At 32.0% G+C, this 22,671-nt stretch overlaps 1 protein-coding gene across 2 annotated transcripts; it reads right to left on the reverse strand.

The window, feature by feature from the left end:
- Positions 1-912: 912 nt before the first annotated feature.
- rbm17 (RNA binding motif protein 17) lies at positions 913-19,412 on the reverse strand. Of its 2 annotated transcripts, none has more exon segments than NM_200915.1 (13): positions 913-1,281; positions 5,753-5,825; positions 5,940-6,038; positions 6,802-6,875; positions 9,661-9,708; positions 10,028-10,179; positions 10,614-10,740; positions 10,900-10,950; positions 14,332-14,453; positions 15,225-15,391; positions 16,610-16,726; positions 18,853-18,999; positions 19,329-19,412. In NM_200915.1, coding segments are annotated over 12 exon segments (1,257 nt in total). In that variant the 5' UTR covers positions 18,976-18,999; positions 19,329-19,412; the 3' UTR covers positions 913-1,177.
- Positions 19,413-22,671: the final 3,259 nt, after the last annotated feature.

Genomic DNA, 22,671 nt, shown 5'->3' on the forward strand with positions numbered 1-22,671 from the left:
CTCCAGGAACAAGTTTGGTAACCACTGCCTTAAATACTCAGGATTAAGGCTTATAAGCATTTTGGATTGACTTATGGCACTGTAGATGATCAATAGAGAAATTAAAAACAATAATTATTCTGCACACAGAGTCCACTACCTGACAAAAGTTATGTCGTCAATCCCGGTTGTAAGAGCAACAAATAATAACTTGACTTCTAGTTGATCATTTGGTAAAGTGGCAGAAGGTAGGTATTTCCCATGAATCATACACCGAACTGCATCCTAATTATCACAAACACCTCAATAGACCTATTGGAACCTGCAAGGTTCCAAGATTCTCACAAAAATCAGTGAAGTTTGGTGAAGGAAAAAAAATCAATGATTTGGGGTTACAATCAGTATGGGGGCAAGCGAGAGATCTACAAAGTGGACGGCAATGTCAACAGCCTGAGGTATCAAGACATTTGTGCTGCCCAAGATTGAGCAGCCCAGTCACCAGACATGAACATTATTGAGCATGTCTGGGGTAAGATAGAGGAGGCATTGAATATAAATCCAAAGAATCATTCACAATAATACTTCTTTTTCCACTTTACCAAGACTTTATATTCTATACTGTACATTATTTCTGTTAAGTGGCAAGACTTTTGTCTAAGCAAAGTCAGACGTTACCGTCCTAACTAAATAATTAAAAATCTTGATCATATTTTGTTTTGGTAAAATAAGCATAATCTAGAGGCATTTGCCTTTCATATAAGCCATTTCTGATACCAAATGATCAACTAGAAGCTATTATTTGTTGTACCTAAAACTTGGACAGGCCACAAGACTTTTGTCAGGTAGTGTAGTCACGGCACATTAAAAAGAGATCTAAAAGGTAACAAATAAAATGACAATCTTCCTTTTAAATGAAACCAATCTTAAAAATGATTCTCCAAAAAGGGCTTTTAATTCTAGCTTCTTCATCACATCTTATTCACAAGGACAAAGGTTATTTTTAACAGTGACGTGAGAGAGAGAGAGACTAAAAGAAATTCACAAAAGACCAAAGTAGATCCTCATAACAAAACGCATAGGGAAATGGGTAAATAAGCTGATGATTTACAAGTGTGTATAAAATTACTCATGCTATATACAGAAAGACAAGCAACCTTCTCCTCATGTTTACTGTTTCCTGGTTGTTCAGCTCTCCTACTTACACCTGATCTCCCAGGTCTAAAACACGGAACCTATCCAAGTTATAAAAACAGGCCTTCACCACACGACCTCCAAAATACCGTCCATTCAGATCCACCACAGCTGAGGAGGAAAAACAACAAGAGCACACATACAATTAATTAGGCTCGCATTCAAAATCAACAAGATGTAAACTTAATACTACATTGGCACAGTAAATAAACAGCTTAAAATAACATAAAATGTTTTTAAAATCTAACTTTTAATAAAGAAATTGATAAATAAATTATTATAATGGATATAAAAGGTAACAATAAAAGTTTATGAACCTGCCATTATCATTAATTTGCTTAAATCATGTCAAATTCTTTTGCGTTGACTTCAAAACAAGATGTTCAAAGGCTATGAATAGATTTGCAGTCATTTATATCTTGACCAGTTGATGGCGCTGTCTTACAGAGTTTCACAGGACATGGTCTCGCGTGCACAGAGCATTATTAAATGATTAAAAGGATTGCTTGTGTATGTGATAATAGAATAAATGTATATTAAGACAATGCCATTCAAAAGTTTAAAGTATGCTTTTTTACATTTATATACATTTAAGTTAATTCATGTATTTACTTATTTAAATATAACAATTTTTATAGGTTACATTATATAAATTTTGTTTATATTATATTTATATTTATTAAGTATGGAGTCAATCTAGAGCCATATATTCTTGCAAAACAAAAAAGTTTTTTTCTTTTTGCAGTTCTTTATTTTTGTTAACAAAATTCATTTTAATTTCTCAAAACTTAAAATTTCCTTTACAGTTCTAAATTTTTGTTGACAAAATAAATTTTTGGAGATTTACATTTATTTACTAATTTTTTTTTTGCTTAATACTTTTTTGTTAGCAAAATGTTCCTTTATTTTGTAAGTATACAAGGCCCTAGATTGACTCCATATATTAAGCTTTTAATAGTATATTTAAGTGATGACATATTCATTTGATCAAATGGACATTTATAATATTTTATAAATATTAATATATTTATTACACATTTTATTAAATATTAATCCACATTTCATAAACATTAATTTTCATAAACTATTACTAACATAATATAAACATAAAACAATGTAATCATTTTATTTTTGTACAAAACACAAAAAATAACACTTTCTAAGCACCCTATTTTATGTTATGACATCAGTTTATGAATTTTAATTTAAATATATAATAAGAATGAAAAAGTTCTTTATAACTTGTAATATTTTATATTATTATCGTTTTATTGTACTTATTGTTAAATATATACATGTAAACAAATGAGACTTGCAGGGAAATTCACAGCAGGAAACAATTCACACGTGTAAAAATAAGAATCTGTCTGGCTGCTAATTATACATCATCAAAAGTACACGGGTACATCCCCCACAGAAAATGTTTGGTTGTTGCCATGGAACTCATTAAACTGCTGAATGCATGTGGGCTCTTGATTACGATCTTATAATTGTCTATTATATAAAAAAAACCTTTTCTTAAAATAAATAAATAAATAAATATAGCTGTGTAGAGTAAGCTTCACTAACCAACTGCTATAAGACAGAGTTTGCATTTCCACAGAACTACAAAAGTCAAACAAAGTCAAACAGCTGTTCTCCACATGTCGCCACATTCAGAATCAATGTTTTTTCAGCCGTCCTTAGATGCTCGACTAACAGTAGCCAAAAAGTATTTAGAGAAGCAAGATGTTTAATTTTAGCAGCAGAATGGCAACAATGGCTGCAATAAAACTTGTTTTGATAATATATTAACTATATATTAAATATATTAACTAATATTATAATATTAGTTGTATAAGAAGCTGCACAATATATCATTTGAGCATTGATATTACAATGTGTGTATCCACAACAGTCAAATCGCAAGATATGCAATGTTGAGTTATATATCTCATTTTTATATATATATATATATATATATATATATATATATATATATATATATATATATATATATATATATATATATATATATATATATATATATGTGTGTGTGAAAGAGAGAGAGAGATTTGAAGAGAGTTTAAAGCATTTTAGTAGTGCATAAAGAAGTTGGTCTCTCCAGAAAACAATAAAGCATGGTTTATTTTACTTTAATATTTGTTCAATTGTGTTTATTTATGACTGTAGTTTATGTATATAACAAATTACATAAAAATGTATTTATATTTCACTCCCCTACAAAATCATAGAGCTATTTAAGCCATCTGGTGAAATTTATTATGCAATATATATCACAGAGAAAAAAAAACATCATAGTTCAAAATTTTTTCAATATGGTGCAGCCCTAATCAGAATTATTATCCCTCCTGAATTATTAGCCCCCCTGTATATGTAACAGAATGAGGATTTTTTTTAACACATTTCCAAACACAATAGATTTAATAACTCATTTCTAATAACTTTTAATAACTGACTTTCTAATCATTTCCAATAACTGATTTCTGATTTCTTTATCTTTCGGGAGAGACATTAAACCGAGGTTCTGACTCTCTATGGTCATTAAAAATCCCATGGCACTGCTCGTAAACAGTAAGGGTGTAACCCTGGTGTCCTGGCCAAGTTCACTCCATCGGCCCTTATTGAGCATGCCCTCCCAATAATCCCCATCCATTGAATCGGCTCAATCACTGTCATTCCACTAAACACCTTGGAATGTACGGCCATACACGATAAATGGACTTACATAATACACATTACATTTTATCTTTGCCATGATGACAGTACATAATATTTTACTAGATACCTTTGAAGATACTAGTATTCAGCTGTAAATGATATTTAAAGGCTTAACTAGGTTAATTAGGCAAATTAGGATAATTAGGCAAATCATTGTATAAGGGGCGAAGCAGTAGCACAGTAGGTAGTGCTGTCGCCTCACAGCAAGAAGGTTGCTGGGTCGCTGGTTCGAACCTCGGCTCAGTTGGCATTTCTGTGAGGAGTTTGCATGTTCTCCCTGCGTTCGCGTAGGTTTGCTCCGGGTGCTCTGGTTTCCCCCCACAGTCCAAAGACATGCTGCAGGTGAATTGGGTAGGCTAAATTGTCCGTAGTGTATGAGTGTATGAGGGTGACAGGCCCAGACGACAGGCCGGCCGGAATGTGTAAAAAAGTCGTTATCATATGGACAAGTCTAAATGGAGGACTTGTTCCAAAGAGCCGACCCCGCAACCATACGGGACTAAGGCCGAAGAAGAAGAAGAGGCAAATCATTGTATACCAGTAATTTGTTCTGTAGACAATCCAAAACAAATAAAGCTTATGGGGTGTAATAATTTTGACCTTAAAATGGTTTTAAAAAATTAAAAACTGCTTTAATTCTAGCCAAAATAAAACAATTAAGACTTTCTCGAGAACAAAAAATACTACCAGACATACTGTGAAAAACTCCTTATTCTGTTAAACATCATTTGGGAAATATTTTTAAAAAAGGGGGTGCTAATAATTCTTTAACTGTAATATTAACTAATATATTCATTTTTAAAATAAAATATTAACATATAAAACTGTACTAATTATATAGTTTTAATTGTAATTTAACTACATATAAATAGATTTTTTATCTTTTATACTTGGGTATTATTTTACCTTTAATAGATAGAATAATGCAGAAAATTGACAGGAAATAGCTGGGAACAGAGACAGGGGAAGGGTCGGCATAGAACTGCAAGCCAGGAATCGAACTCAGGTCGCCGTGAGCACCATGGTACTATATGTCAGTGCACTTAACCACTGGGCTATTGGCCCCGACATGGATGCATTTTTAAAATACTGCTTTGGACTGCTGCATCTGTAAATATGAATTCTTCTCCCAAATGGTGTAATTTAGCTTTGTTGTTATTTAATAAAAAGTTTGGAGTGTAACTTTACTTTTATCCCAAAGGAAATCAAAGTGTGTCAGTCCCTCTGTATGCACTGTTCCAGATAAATGCTGATGTTAATTCAATTTTAGAAGTGGATCTGTTTTGTTTGTTATATATATATATATATATATATATATATATATATATATATATATATATATATATATATATATATATATATATGTATGTATGTATGTGTGTGTGTGTGTGTGTGTATATATATATATATATATATATATATATATATATATATATATATACATACATATATACACACACACACACACACACACACACACACACACACACACACACACACTATTTACAATGTTAATAATTGTTTAATATAAATTATGTAAAAAATGCAAAAATATTATTAACATTTTAGCAATAACATAACATCATATATAATAATATATATTTACATATTCTGTTCATTTTAATAAAATGTTTGAAAAATGTTTAATGACTCAATATATGGCTTGTCATATTTCGGTCAGTGTTTTGAGATTGAGTGGATAAAAACTGGTTTGGTCTGTGATCCCAAGAGGAAGTGATGTAACCAGACAGGTGATGTAACACCTAAGGGAGAGTCCTCACACATTTACCTGCTTTATTAACTGAGATCTGGGGCACTTAAAAAAAAAACGCCACTTCAAATTTGTCCTCAAACCACTCACCTTTAATGGCCGATTCAACTCGCTCAAACTCCAGGAAAATGCGGACAGCTTCATCATCAGTAACGCCTGAGATCTAAATACAAAAGCCAGAGGAACAGGTTTCATGTTACTGACAGGAATCAATGCTTAGCTTACATATACAAGTAGGAAAACATTCAGAAGCACAGAACAAAATGTTTGACATTACCTCAAAAATGACACATCGAACGACTTTGCCATATTTTTCACACTCTTCTTTCGTCTCAGCTTCCAGGTCTTCATCCACCTCTCCTCTTCCAACCATGTTCTACATATAAGACAATAATTACAACAAATGGTTTTGACCAAACTGACCTGAATATTTCTGAAACTTGCTGTCAAATGTATAGAAGTTAAATGTGAGCAAAAATTACATTAAGTGACAAAAAATAAGACATCTGGTATTAAAATTAATTCCTCATCAAACAAGGCAGCCCAGTTCAGATAACACATGATTTGTGCATTCCTTTCAAATGTTAACTATAATGGAGCGAAAGTTTGTCTTTTTTTGTGTGTGTAAACAATCCAAACAAGGTTGTAATTATTTTATGCTTGTAATTGGTTTATAATAATTAATGTAATTCTGTCCACAGCAAAATCACACCAATAACCCTAAAACAATCCATTATTCCCAAATTGAGCTCAAGTCATCTGGTGAAATACTTAAATACGGGAAAAAAAAAAAAAATATATATATATATATATATATATATATATATATATATATATATATATATATATATATTGCAAAGTCATATATCCATATTTTAAAATATTTACAGTGCCTGTAGAAAATCTTCATACCCCTTGCAAATAAATACTTTATTTGTCATTCATCCTGGAATCAAATCACACTCCAAATAGCCTTTTGTAGACTTCTCCAAACTTAAGCCTTTCTACGTTATCCTGAAGATCTTTTAAAAGCAGGGTGTAATGTATAGATTTTCACAGGGTATGATGATTTTCTATAGGCACTGTATATTTTATATAATTATTTCTATTTTATTTAGGAGAATTGATATAAAACTTACCCGTAGCAACACCACCTTTGTAGGACATTTGAGGATCTCTGTGAGAGGGTTGGTTTCGTTTTTCTTTGAGGCATCTGCTACAAACACATCATATTTCAAATTATAATTATATCATAAAACAGAGTTTCACAAAAGAGTAGACAACCTCTTTTAAACACAATATAACAATTAAACAACATGTTTAGTGAACAAGGTTATTTTAAAATAACTCCGCTCAATAAAATCTAAAAATGCTAATGGAAGTCTGGGTATGGCATTTCATGTGGATTAAAAGCATTGGCAAATATATACTATAACATTCAAAGCTTTTGTATAGTTTTTGTTTCAATCAATAGTGCACAAATTGTTATATAATATTATATTACACTATATTAATATTACCTTTATCAACTACAGCAGATGCTAAAAGCTTTTGTTACAATCACAAATAAAGTAAAAGTATATATAACGAATGCAATGTTACATAATATCACAACATTCTATTATATTTCAATATTCCATTATATTCTAATATTCTTCGATACTACAACCCCAAATTAGAAAAAGTTGGGACAGTATGGAAAACGCAAATAAAAAAAGAAAGTAGTGATTTCCTAATTTTTTTTTTACTTGTATTACATTGCAGACAATATGGACACAAAATATTTCATGTTTTGTCCGGTCAGCTTCATTTCATTTGTAAATGTACATTCTTTCCTGTCAGTCAGATCTGCAACACATTCCAAAAAAAGTTGGGACAGGAGCAATTTAGGACTAGTAGTCAGGTGAACAAGTTATTGATAAGAATGTGATTAGAAACATGTGTTGTCAACAAGTGATTGTAATTATGATTTGGTACAAATCAGCATTCAAGAAAGGTCAAGTCCTACAGGAGCAAAGATTGGCCATGGATTGCCAGTTTGCCAACAAACGTGAGAAAATTAGTAATGTTTAAAAACAAAGTTCCTCAAAGAAAGATAGGAAGATTTGTATGTTTCACCTTTAACAGTGCATAAAATAATTTTAAGATTTAAGGTATCTGGAAGAATTTCAGTGTGTAAAGGACATGGGCACAAGCCTAAGCTGAGGGGTTGTGACAGTACCCTTTGATAAAACTATCAATGCTGAAAAGTAGAGATTTTGGAGCACAATATGTTGCCTTCTTTTCCAGGGATGCTCATGCCCATGTCAACAAGACAACGCAAAACCACATTCTGCACAAATCAAAGTCCTGTCTGCAGTCCCAATTCTCCAAAAGAAAATGTGGTGCATTTTAAAGCACAAAATGCACCAAGTGATGAAGTGTTTCAGTTGTAAATTTATCCCATTTTTCCTCCAAACAAATCTTAAGTGTTGTGAAGAAAGGGCAACATTACAAAATAGTTAATGCTTTTTTGAAATGTGTTGCAAGAACCAAAATTGGAATACATGCTTATTTTGGAAAAAAAAAAAAAAACAAGAAAAATCACAGGCAACCATTATTAAATAAATGTTTGTTGTTTTGTCTGCAACGAAATACAAGTCAAAGTAAATGTAGAAATCACTACTTTCTTTTTTACTTTCATTTTCCATACTGTCGTAACTTTTTCTCATTTGGATTTGTATATTTGATAAGTTTTTACACCTTCAAAAATAATTTTAATATGCTGATTTTATGATTAAATTTCAATGTATTGTTATTTAATCTATTATTATTATTATTGCATGACATATATATATTAGTGCTGTCAAAATTAGTGTGTCAACGCACTATGTTGTTGTGTCAGAATCCTTGTGAAATACAGCAATACTTTAGAACGCTTAGTTTAAGCAAATTTGATGAACGTGATCATGTGTGTTGAATCTGAAGGGAGTCACTCCTGCTGCGCTGTCCTGTGCGAGTTTGTCTGTCTGTCTGTCTTTGTCTCTCTCTCTCTCTCTCTCTGTGTGTGTGTGTGTGTGTGTGTGTGTGTGTGTGTGTGCATGCGCGCACTAAATTAAAAAGTTACGAATTGCCATGAGATTGCGTTGCTCACAGCAATACAACTGAGTGCAATTGTGCAATGAGTGCAATTGTTTGTATTCAATACTTTATTATTGTTATAATAATTTTCCAGTTTCCATATCTGAAATGCCTGAATTGTGGCATTTTTTGCAGTCCACTTAGAATCCAACTTGGAAATTAATGTTTTCTATATTGGTATTGATTGTTTTGAAATTCAAAAGGCATTAACATGCCTGTGTTTAAATTTCTGCATGTCAATGGCTGTCAAGCCAGGATCTTGATGTTTTATTGTGGGTTTGTTGTTTATATAAAGAAATCTGTGTTACAAGTTAAACAAAAATTATAATAACCAATTATATTTTGAATTAAAAAAAAAAAATTCTTGCGTTTACATTAATTTTACATTTGAATAGCCAAAATTACAAGTTTCAGTCTAAATGTGATTAATCCTGATTCATTTTCAAAAAAAGTGTGATTAATTAGTTAAATTTTTTTAATCGATTGACAGCACTAATATATATATATATATATATATATATATATATATATATATATATATATATATTTTTTTTTTTTTTTTTGTCTTTGTTGAATACTAAGCTAAATTATATTCCAATATAATTGGAATATTTTATAACTATAAAATCCTTACTGCCACTTTTGATGATTTTACTCCACTTTTGGGGCTGTTTGGTAAAAATCCAATGACTGAATGAGAAGTAATGTTTTATTACAACTTCTGCTTCCCATTACATAACTATGAACGAGGAACAAAAATGTGTGTAGTTTCTGTTTCCAAATAATGGAGTGTCAGCGTTCATATTAACGCTGTGATAAACAAAAATCTTTTTAGCACATGACTGATGTGGAAAAAGGGAAATAAATCCAATTCAAACCTGAATTAGAGCCATCTGGATTAGCAACATTCTGACTTGGTCCTGTTGCTGAAACACACAAATGAGCAAAACAATGCACTTTCACATGTATTTCTGCAAATGACAAAACATTAGTTGAAAAACAAACATATTGACTAGTATTACTAGTATTGTTGTTATTATTGTTATTATATAGTTCATATGTATTTGTCTTTTTATTTTTCTCAATAAAAAATAAACAAAGAAATACTGATAGTTTACAAGTTACTTACAAAGAAAATGTCCAGTAAAAAAAGTTTGTTGACCCAAACAACAAGCAACAGGAAGAATGTTTGTTTTGGACGTGTGAAGTGTAGGTGTGTTTGTGGTTCAGTGAGTGTGAACTCACTTTTTTCCGTTGAGTCTCCAATAATAATCTTCCCTCCACGTTTGCTGGTTTTTTCCACTGAAAGCGCTGTGCTTAAGCCTTGCTCGTGTTTCCCCAGGCCCTGTCCTTCCCGAAAACCATACTTCTGCATGATTTTATGAGCCACTGTTCCACTGAAAAACAAACAATGACAATCATAATGTTGAGATTGTCTGCACTTTGCGCAGAATGTTAAATTATTGTTGCAGAACACACTTTACTGGTAACCTCGGGCACTGCCAGCACTCTTTCAACTCACACATCTTTAATAGCTACAAATATTTATACATATAACTAAACAATATAACTACAGGATATTTACATTTGTATATTTGCTATAAACACTCATGTTGTTCTGTGCATGTATTTGAGTATTTGGGATGGTGGGTGCTTAACTTTCTTAATGATTCTGTCCTAATAAATATATATGCTAAATTGAAACATTGCTTTGTTCTTTCATTAATCCGTCCATCTATCAATCACCCACTCAACAGCCAAAATAATTAATCGAATGTAAACAAATGTCTATTCTTCTGAGGTCTGGATTGTCAATTGGAAGAGAACATACCCCATGTTGGCCAGGAATGAATTAGCTGGTCCAGGAGGAGATCGAGGTCTATCAGAGTCCTCAAACACTGGTGGAGGGATTGCAGCTTTGGTCCTCTGCCGACCGTCTTCATCATATGTAAATGATGCTGCAATGACAGCAAACACATTTCAGTTACTTAACTATACATTCAACAAGTACATGAAGAGCTAAGTGAATCAAACTGATAACACACTAAACAAACATCATCTATTGATTTGGGAGCACAGGAAAATGCAGGTTTTTTAAAGCGTATGGTTTTACTTACAGTCTCGCTCCACCAGTGATGTTGGAGGGGCGATGGCAGCTCCACCTGCAGCTGTATATCAAATAAATGACAGATTATAACAACAGTTGCTTTGGTAGCAAGACTTAAAATGAAATCTTAGATGGTCTAGTTTAAATATATAAAAAATTTGATTAAAACTAAAGGGGTCATGAATTGTTGTTTTTATTGTGTCTACTTATTGTGCTATCAAGATTTTTGCATCAAGAAACATCATGATTTAAAAGAAGCAGTTTTTTTGCCCTGTTTGAACCTCTTCAGGCTAGTTTAACAGCAGATGGTCCTCTAGGCCAGGGGTTCTCAAGCTTTTTCACTTCAGGGCCCACTTCTTTCTCCGATTAATTTTTGAAGGCCCACCTGACATTTTCTCTAAAATGTTTGTATGAAATGCTCATTTAAACCTTTTTATTTATTAACAAATAAAAAATAAATAAATAAATATATATTGTTGCGCCTTCTATTTTCAACATTTTATAAAAATATATATATAAAAAATGTATATGTATATATATATATATATATATATATATATATATATATATATATATATATATATATATATATATATATATATATATATATATATATATATATATACATATATATATGTACGCTGTCAAAATTAACGCGCTCCAGTATGGAAGGCCGTTGGGGCCAAAACGTCTGCAGCGCGTTGTGTGTGTCTGTGTGTGTGTGTGTGTCTGTGTCAGGCCCGTTGAGGGGTGTCGGGGTGGAGTGAGCGACGTATCTGAGTAGGGGCGAGAGGGGTGTGCAATGTATTTAACGACCGGTTTGCAAGAAATTATCATTCATTTGGGAGTCTCTGTGCACTTGCGGGATACTCCTAGTCTTAGCAACTGGATGAATGTAAAGGAGGATTAAGCAAAATTGTTTCTACTCTATAACTTATGTTCTCAACTCACAGCAATAAAACTTTACAATGAGTGCAACAGTTTGTATTCTATAGTTTATTATTATAATTTTTCATTTTCCATATCTGCAATTCCTGTATTTTGGCATTTTTTGCAGTCCACTTAGAATCCAACATGGAAATCAATGTTTTCTTTATTGGCATTGATTGTTTTGAAATTTAAATGTCATTAACATGCCTGTGTTTTATTTCTGTAATAAATATGGCTGTCAAGCCAGGATCTTGATGGTTTATTGTGGGTATGTTGTTTACATGAAGAAATCTGTGTTACAAGTTAAACAAAAATTCTATTAAACAATTATATTTTGAATTTAAATATTTTTTCTTGTGTTTACATTAATTTTACATTTAAATAGGAAAAATTACAAGTTTCAGGATTTTAAATGCGATTAATCTCGATAAATTTTTTTAAAAAGGTGCGATTAATTAGTTAATTTTTTTAATCGATTGACAGCACTAATATATATATAAAATTTTATTTACTATGACTAAAATGCTTAGTATAATATATATTAAATCTATAGATATATTAGGAGATTGCAGGGACATGGCAAAAGACCAGCTTCTGCGTTAAACTGGACTGACTGATTATCTAATATTAAATATCTACTAATCAAATATATGCAGACAAATGTAAAATACAGTAAAACACTCTCAATCTGTTGAAATGTGACGATATGATGGCGGTTGAGTTTGCAGCTGTGTATTATTGGGAGATTGCTGACAGGAACAGTGAACTGCTTTGCCAGCTGTAAAGCTAATATGCAAGTTTTGCTGTATGGAGAACCTTGGGCGCGCGTCCAACACATACAGTGACAGGACATTAATCTGGACAACTATGCAAATACATTAAATAGTTCAAACAAAAATACACAAAGAGAGACTTTCACTTTCACTTCACGCATAGTTTATGAATGAACAGACTTGCTGTAGTAGTTGAAACATGCAATCATAAGGGTGTTTTGCGATAAGTTCGAGGTAATCAATTAGAGAACTGAAGAAAGTTCATTACTTAGGTCATTTTAATACAGCATATTATTAATGAAATCCAAAATTTACAGTGTAATATTGAGAGTTATTCTTAGCTATCTCACGGCCCACCTGCAGGATCGCTGATGCCCACTAGTGGGCCGCGGCTTACCTTTTGAGAATCCCTGCTCGAGGCCAAATAACCTCTACCACCGGGCCATAGACCGCACCCAAATTTAACCCAAAAGCAGCAAAGTGAGTAAGAAACAAACATCTGTGGAAAGTTTCTTTGCTAAGTGGAAAAGGCCCAGTGATGGACCCGCAATCTGCCAAAGCATAAATCCGCAACCCATTTGTTAACAAATCAGGTGATTCCAGCATCTTTGTGTAAGAAGATCAACTGATGCACATCACAAATGATGGTGGCCTTTTTGGAGTCGTTCGCATATTGCATCTTTTCTAGAGTTTGAGCACGGTCATTGTCCCCAAAGGAGGTGCGTAGCTTGCGCGCACAAGCAGCATGACGCGCTTACGCCTTCAAGATGCACTTAGTTGAATGAATGCCGCGAGTCACATGATAAGAATTGACTGATCAGCTTCAGCTTGTAAGGAATATACACATTTCGGTAGACTAATTATCTCAGACAAATACAGAACACTCAAACACCCAAATGATTTGTCAGCTTGTCATATTCTGAGAAAACAGTTGATAGCAAGCTACGAACCACCATGCCCAATAGGCCCAAGTCTATTCATCGTTTAATTTTTTTGTTTTTAAACTCTAGAGGCTCTCTAGGCTAGATTTTAACAGCAGATGGCGCTCTAGGCTAGAAGCTAATGACACTCTAGGCTGGTTTTTAACAGCAGATGGTGCTCTAGGCTAAAATTATTTTGCTTTAGGCAACAGGTTAATGAAATGTATATTCTATACATTTCAGTTATAACAGTAAGCTAGTTAGTCAAATGCAAAACGCTGTAACGTTTTTCTTTTATTCATAAACAAAACCGGTATCTGAGCTACAGCTGGGGCATAGACTGGGGTCTGTTGAAGTGGTTCACTGGAGAGTGTGGTTGATGGTTGCTTAGCAATGGCAGACACCACGGATGCACGATTTAAACTATGAGATCCTGATAACTTGAAAATGTGTCAGATCACATTCACGCCTTAAAGGATTTGTTCACCCAAAATGTAAATTCTAGATAAAATATATAAATAAATAAAATGCTTTTCGATGTATTCCGCATCAGAGGAGAGTGTGTGTTTACTATGGGCAATACAATGGGTATAACGCGCATTTATGAAATAATCTGATTTGTTTATAAAGCGGACTGAGACCACCTCTTCAGCTGGACCCCAGTTTGCCCAAAATATCTGCAAATATCTGTGTAAACGATCTTTCGTTTAATTTAATCAATTCAATTAAGATGTCAAAATATGTCAACATTTTGATTTCTCAGTTTTATGACCCCTTTAAAAGTGAGACTGAAGAGCAACAAAGAAAAGCTGCACGTACTCCTCTTTCTCTTTTCCCTCTCATAGTCCTCCTCCTCATCTGATTCGCCTTCTGTTGGAAAGCGTGAGAATCCACTTGGAGCTCCACCACCACCTCCTCCTTCGTGCCTCTCCTTACGTTTCCTATTTAACAGAGGCAAAATCATCAAAACAAAAACAAAGCAGATCCGGTACATTTTCATGTCAACCTGTACTACAGAGCTCGATAGCATTCATATGACTATATAAAACTAGTGGCTACAGGTCTGGCAATAAAATAAAAGTAATAAAATAGTAATAAAAGCTATTCTTTCTTGATGTAGTAAATGAGTAAATGAGAAATATCAGTAGCCATATTTCCATCCATTTTTTTTACATTTTGGACGATTGCATTAAAAAATGGCGAAATGCATCAACAATGCAACAGAATTACAGGGACAGGACAAAAAAAACACATAATAAATATATTTTAAAAATAGTAGTAAGTAGTGAATGCAAATATACAAATTGACAAGTGTAGGTACAGGTATATTACTATATACAATGTTACATGTGCAGCTGTTATGTGCAAATTGGCATGTAAATATGTTGTTAAATAAGTGTATATGTGTATAAAAAGTGCATAGCAAGTAGTGATGTTTGTTTCTCATTTACTATCATAAGGTGTTCATGAGATGGATTGCCTAAGGGAAGAAACTGTTTCTGTGTCAGGCTGTTTATCAGGAAGTTATGATTTTGTTCATTCTCACTCACTGGATGAAAACTAAGTTTTAATCACAAATGTTTTATGCAATATTACAGGTTTGTGAGAAAAAAAGTCTAATTCCCATCTTTAGATGGAAACATGGCTAATGTGCAAAAAAAATAGGCATCGCATACGTTCTTGAAGTGTATGTTAATTTTTTGGATATTTACTTCTCTCTCTCCTCAATCTCCTTCTGTCGCTCTTGTTCTCTCTGTTTTTGTCGTTCCTCTCTGTGTCTCTTCAGCACTTTCTCATAGTCATTGGGAAACATGGGATCATATTCATCAGCCAAGGGAATCAGCACATCTCCTGAAGAAAACCCTCCTGATGATGAGTCCTAGAACAGACACACGAAGTAAAAACAAAACAAAAAAAGCAGCTCAAATTAGTGTACATCTGCAAACAAACAGAGCATTTCAGATAAATGAACACATAAATCAGGGGCGTCAAACACAATTATTGAAGGGCTTCAGCCCTGCGGAGTTTAGTTCCAGTCGTTATCAAGCAAACCTAAAACACTCAATTAGTTTGATCAGGTGTGTTTAATTAGGGTTGGAACTAAACTGTGCAGAGCTGCAGCCCTTTAGAACCTGACTTTTGCCTCAGTCACAATAGAGTTTGAGCCTGCGAAATTCTGCTGAATTCTGAAATGGGGCGGGATAAACAGGATGAATGGACATTAAGAAAAGGAAGCTATTGATCCATATTTTAAATTCTCTCCATTTCTTCAAAGAGAGGTCATGTTTTGATCTTCAATTGGTCTCACGCAGTCACGTGATGCGATTTTACCAAGCTTGAACTTTGCAACGCAGAGAACTGCGAAACACAAGCTTGCATTACCAGTTTGCCGCATTCGCATGCAGACAATCCACGAAGTCTATGGTGCAATGTGCCCATGGCTTTAGACACCTGGTACATAAATAAACATTTTTGCTTTTTTGGGGATATGATTTTAGTATATATGTGCCATATTTCAGGTGGAGGCATCAATTCATCAGTGAGACAATGTTTGCTTCAGTGATTGAAAATGTTAATCAAAATGCACAATTTTTAAAATGTACAATTTTCGTATTCATGTAATATATCAAAAAATTATTGTGCGTGTGTGCTTTTGTTACATTTATATAGAGACAAATATTTTATCATCAAAACAACAATGACTGGGTAAAGTGTTTTTGACATACTAGTAAAATTGACAGTTGTTAGGCTACTGTTGCTTAATACAGCATTGTGTCATTTTAGCCAATCAGTGTGAACATGAATCATTTTGAGAACGTTATCAATAAAAAAAACTCAAACGGCAGATTTCTTAGTGTTTAGTGCATTGCTGTTGTGGATCTTGATGTAAAAATTAATTACCAAATTAAAACCAGTGTGATTTAATTTATTTCATGTAATGCATTGATTACTGTCGTCATTATTAAATTCTGCTTAAATGCTTTCCCATAGTAATATTAGATTTTTTAAATAATTTTAATTAGTAGCAATCTTACTACTACTTATACTTATTTTTATATACTCTATTTTTCCTAAATAGGATCTAGACACGGTTTACCTTCATCCCTGCAGCAATGTGCGGAGGAGTATCAGAGATCTGTCTGTCATCCCCTCCACTTCCCCTCTTCAGATCAATAACTGGAGCAAGAACATTGGACTGTCTCGTCCTCTGGGTCTGCAAAACAAGTCATTTGTCAATAAAACTTTTCGGTTATAACACCTATTGGTTTCACTTGTCTTAATTAATCCTTGTGCAGAAATTAAAACAAAAAGTAAACATGTCATTAGATGACAAAACTATCAGTCAAATAAAATGCTAACTGTTCAAACATTTCATAAATCATAAATCAATTTCATGATTCCTTTTAAAATATATTTGTAACATTATAAGGTAAAAAAAAAACACAATACAAACATATCCACACGAATATAATCACATAATTGTAATTTCGTTTACTCAACAAAGCTGAAAGAGAAAGAAACAAATAAGGAAAAAAAGAAAGAAAGAAAGTAAGAAAGCTTCAAAGCTGAAAAATATGCCAAAATATGTGCAAAATACTATACATCTTAATTTTTTAAAATTATTTAATTAAATAGCAAAATATATTTTTAAATATATTTAAATAAATGTTTAGAATTTTGAAGTCAAAATATGAAACAAAGAATGTATGACATTTTGCTTAAATGTCAAAGGGATATAATTGTAAAGTTTAAATGAGTTTCAATGGGAACATTTTTGTGATTTATTTTGTCCTGTTTTATTTCACCTAGTTTAAAACAAATTTATAAAGAGAAATGTGAGTGGAATTTTGAACTTTAAAATTTTAAATGACACATTTTACCCAATTTGGTGCAGTTTGATTTGGAAATGAGAAAATGATAACAGTAAAATAAACAGACAAAAAAGATCATTAAGAAACAAGGATTTACAATTACATACACAACTGTATAGAGGTAAAGTTGGTTTCATACTCACTCGTTCAGTGATGACTTGTGACAAGGGGTGTAACGGATCCTTACGGATCACAACCCACAGTACGGTATGCACATGACCCACAGATTAATAACTTTTTTAAACTTGTAGGTTAATCCAATATTTATAACAATTGCAGAGAGATTGCCTCCCGTAACATTCAAATCACGTGTATGAAAGCATTTTGGGTTCCCTGTAAAATATAGTGATGACGGAACAAGTGGTGGGACTAAATGTTTTCTTAGGTTAGTGTTAGTTTCTTAAGAAGTGTTTTCTGTCACTATTTGTTTAGCCTGCATTAAAGCATTCAGTGTAAAGCTGCACAATTCAACATTAAAAGATCGTGACCTCAATTCAAACCCGCGCAACATGAATATTAAATGATAATGATCTGCATATGTTCATTAATCCTTCGAAGCGTTGCATTAAAATCTGTGTTTGATCAGATCAGAGAGAATCAGTTTTTACACTTTTTCAACTAGTTACAAACAATTTAATAACACAGAAGTGCTGGGAGAACAGTTTCTAGTACAGACATAAACACCGATGTTTCTGGTAAAGATTTAAATCACCATTCAATGGAACTTGGCACTGGTGAATGTTGTAGCAATTACATTGTGTAACGACAAACAACCATCAAAATTATGTCACTGAATATAGGGTTTCAAAAATGATGCACTTATAACCAAACATGAAGTTTTACATGTGAATTGTTGAATCATTAATTACCATACGTTGTAAATGCGATATGTTGTACAAGATGTTGATTTCTATATTTAGCATTATCAGATCATTTTATTAAATATTTTCCTTTTTTTCAGATATTTCTTTCTTGAATTGTATTTTTATTGCAATTACAGGTTCTAAGTTTAGTTTGATCCGTACCATAAGATTTATGATCCATTAACTACTTATGAGAATGCTCCTTATTTAGTTTACCATGGCACTTTAAATATTTGGTCTGGAATCACATGTAAGTATGATTCAAAAATAACATTAGCACCGCTTATTTGACTCTGAACGATGTTGTACTTTGATAGTCACTGGCTGCTAATATGATTTCACCATTTAGAATTAGCAAAGAATGCTTTTCTGAAATTATATTATTAAGAAAGTCTGAATGTGTGAATATAAAACCAACTTTCTCTCAATTCACAACTGTAAACAAAATCATTGACACAGACTAAAATACCTAAATAACTAACTAATTTCAAATTCCCTGATATATTCAGATTTAATGTAGTTGCAATTAATACATACATTTTTCATTTATTAATAAAAATATTTACTAATAAAACAGTTTTATCAAGAATTAAACATTGACCAACCTTTGCTTGTGTCAGTGCAGCTTTCTTCACTTTCAGTTGAGACTGAAGCAGTTTGAAGTTTTTAGACCATCCTTCTGTTTTTGCGTCGCTCGTTGCGACCCCCAAATCATCATATAAAGACATTTCTCCTCCTTTCCACTAAAAACACTGAAAATCATAATAATACATGCATCATAAACGTAATCCAAACAGTAATCAGCCAACCATGTTATAAAAGCTAGAACAGAAAATGCTAGATTATCACATAAACTATAGATTAGACATAAAAAACAGAAAACAAACATTTAACTTTAAATAAGCTATATAGGATTAATAATGGTCCTTATAATAAGTAATATGTATGAGCTACGTTTAGCATTCACATATAACGTAGACCGCTAGCAATATTTACTGCTTTTAATAAACAAATGGTTGCTGCCTCATCTTGTAACAGCGCATACACTTTAATAGTTGAATATTTGACATAAGATACACACCTTTCACGAAAATAAATCCTCTACAAGTTATGCACTCTTGGTTAGCGTAACATGCTACAATGGAGACGTCGCGAACATATGACGTCACACTACGCATAGCCAAAGGTATTCACGTCAGAATGGCAGCGATATCAAAGTATTTAAGATTTTCTAATAATGTTTCTTTACTTTAATGAGAGGAAAACAATTATGCCTAAACATTTTTTGGACGGAGTGTCTTTTTTTTATCAAAAAAAAAAAAAAAAAAAAAATTGTGCCAACAGACATGTCAGACGATTGTTACATAACTCTGTAGGCTATATACCTCCCCAAGATGTACAGTTTTCTAAATCAATTTTTCTGACTGCATTCAATGGAAGAGAGCATGGTTATTACTTGAAAAATTCTTAAAGTTTATATTTTTTCTTAATGATCGAGGCTTTGTAAAGTTTTTTTTTTCTTATTTCTCATTTCTTTTTTTGCTATTGTATTTTTTTCTTCAATGTTATTATTCTTGTATTCAATAAAAAATAAATAAATAAAAATAAAGATTTTCTAATAAATCTATTTCTTTCACTAGCAAATCTTTTCATACACAAGTGCAAATGTTTTTTCTTATTTTTTGTAAAGATTTGAAGTATTATTTGAATACAATCTCTACTTCCAGCAATGTTAAAGCTTTAAAATTAATAACACTATGTGAATCTTACAGTATTGTCTCTTTTCTATAATACCCAGCAGACTGTATTGTATGTGACCTTTTATACATCACTGTGACCTTGCTTTAAGATAGATTTTTGTTGTTTATATTACCCCTGGCAGAATCTTTTGTTTCTCTTTTTGTTTTGTTCTGTTGTCTATTTTTGTTGTTAAAGAATTGATACCTTTTCTGTATATTTTTGTATTCTTGTTGAATGTTCAATAAAAAAGATAATTAAATGCAAGAATGTGGATGCTGAAGGTTTGACTACCACATTACAAGATGTACTGATGTGAGATGTGAAATTATGAAAGATGGTTCTTTTTTACACAAATACTATATTATCATTGATAAATATTGTTATTATATTAGAAAACTATTATATTCATAAATGCAAATATTTCAAAACCCCTCCACTACTTTTGGTTTTTTAGAAGAACTAAACAATTTTTGGATGTCCTGGCTAAAATGAAAACAAAAACCGCCTTAAATGTTTTTAATTATTTATATTATTTAACTTGGTATAGATGATATCTGTACTATATTGTTGTTTTGTTCGTTCATTTGTTCATTTTTAGTTAGGATGATTTTTGTAAGTTTACACTCTTTGTATTTTATTTTTTTTTTTTGGTATATTCTTTTTTCTGGACCTAATATGGCGTTCTGGTGTTAAGCCTTCCGCATCTGATACATAATTTGTAGGGTTTAATGTAATTTTGTTGTATTTATATTTTGTATTTCCAATTACAAATAGAATAAAATAAAATGTATAGACGGTATCCAAGAAAGTCAATAATTTGATATGAAGAATAGATTTGCAGATAGTCTAAAACTATTCCCAAATTAAGTAAATAAACAAAATTTTCACATATCTCTCAAAGGGAGGATTTTGACATTAAGCAAGCTTTTTCTGCTAAAGAGTTGATCCGGCTTTATTTGATTTAATATGGATAAAATAAAGAACATTAGCCTACATTAGTATTAATTTCATGAGATCCTCTTAATTATAGCTAAAAGCAAAATTAGCCTGATTGAATTAAACAGCACCTTGAAAATCCTGCTTCTTTCTGGAATGACCAACTTTTAAGTTGAGGGAGTTAATTTATTTTATTATTATTATTATTTTTATTTTGCTTTAATTTCAAACAATGTCTTTTAACATTGGTTTTTAATTTACAAGCATTTTATGCCTATAGTTATTTAGGCATAATTTGGCAAAACATACAGTTGAAGTCAGAATTATTAGCCCACCTTTGGATTTTTTTATTATTTTTTAAAATATTTCCCAAACCATGTTAGACAGAGCAAGGAAATTTTCACAGTATGTCTGATAATATTTTTTCTTCTGGAGAAAGTCTTATTTGTTTTATTTCAGCAAGAATAAAAGCAGTTTTTAATTTTTCTAAAAATAATTTTAAGGTCAAAGTTATTAGCCCCTTTAAGGTGTTTTTTTTCGATAGTCTACACAAACCATCATTATTCAATAACTTGCCTAATTACCCTAGCCTGCATAGTTAACCTAATTAACCTACTTAAGCCTTTAAATGTCACTTTAAGCTGTATAGAAGTATCTTGAAAAATATCTAGTCAAATATTATTTACTCTCACAATGGAAAAGATAAAATGAATCCGTTATTAGAAATGAGTTATTAAAACTATTATGTTTAGAAATGTGTTGAAAAAATTCTCTCTTTGTTTAACAGAAATTGAGGGAAAAATAAAAAGGGGGCTAATAATTCTGACTACAACTGTATTTGTTGTACAAAAGTAAATACATTTTGATTGTTGGGTTAAAAAAATAATAATATGTGGGATTTTTCTTTTGTTTATGGAGGGGTTTTAATAACAGTTTTCTTGTGGTGTGTCACACGCTTACATGTTTGAAACAGTTGTTGGCAAATTATCCTTTACCACAAAATAAGTGCTCATTCTCTGTTACGTGCAAAGTAGTCTCTTGCAATAGTCTGTTATTTGAACTTGTAGTGGCTATTTTCTCTAAGGAGGCTCTCTCAGTGGTCAAGAAACAAAGTCTTACCCGGGATGTCTTTTACAAGTTTTATTCTTTATAAAGAAGATCACAGTCATACAGCAACAACACTCTGCAGAGTGAGATACTAAAGTAAGCAGACCTCGTACTCACCTACAATTACGTCAGGCGTCTTCTGCTGACGTATCTAGTTTGTACTGCTTACGAGGTCAAATCCCAATAAGGCCTCACCTACAATTACGTCAGGCGTCTTGTGCTGTTCGTGCGATATGCTCATAACAACCACACATCCTTCTTAGGATAATGAAAAAGCTTTCACCTAAAGAAATATAGTTATCTATAAAAATGTACACATAGGTTTTATGATGAACATATGGAGAACACAGATACACACACATGTAATAATGAGTCTTAGACAAGTTTCTAACATATAAAGCTCATCTAAAAATGAATTTCCATTACAATTCCTCTCTTTTTATCATTCATTGATAACTCATCATCAAATTCATTTTTTTTTCACCTTTTCTAAAATCACACTAGTTATAAATCACATTCTGATTATATTGATCATGCTGTTTACAAAAAAAATCATTCCAATTATATTAATCACACTGGTTACACAAATCATTTAACAGGTTTCTGCACACATTAATACACTAGAGATGTTCAAACCCTCT

Source organism: Danio rerio, chromosome 4 (genome assembly GCF_049306965.1).
Source record: "Danio rerio strain Tuebingen ecotype United States chromosome 4, GRCz12tu, whole genome shotgun sequence".
In the NCBI taxonomy this organism is placed as follows: Eukaryota; Metazoa; Chordata; class Actinopteri; order Cypriniformes; family Danionidae; genus Danio; species Danio rerio.

Bases quoted from the DNA above. Each gene is read 5' to 3' on its own strand.
- rbm17 (XM_005164814.6), bottom strand. From the start codon at position 18,975: ATGTCTTTATATGATGATTTGGGGGTCGCAACGAGCGACGCAAAAACA. The intron at 16,727-18,852 runs GTTGGTCAATGT...CTTGTTTTGCAG, and splicing joins CTGCACTGACACAAGCAAAG to ACCCAGAGGACGAGACAGTC. The intron at 15,392-16,609 runs GTAAACCGTGTC...TGTCTGTTCTAG, and splicing joins ACATTGCTGCAGGGATGAAG to GACTCATCATCAGGAGGGTT.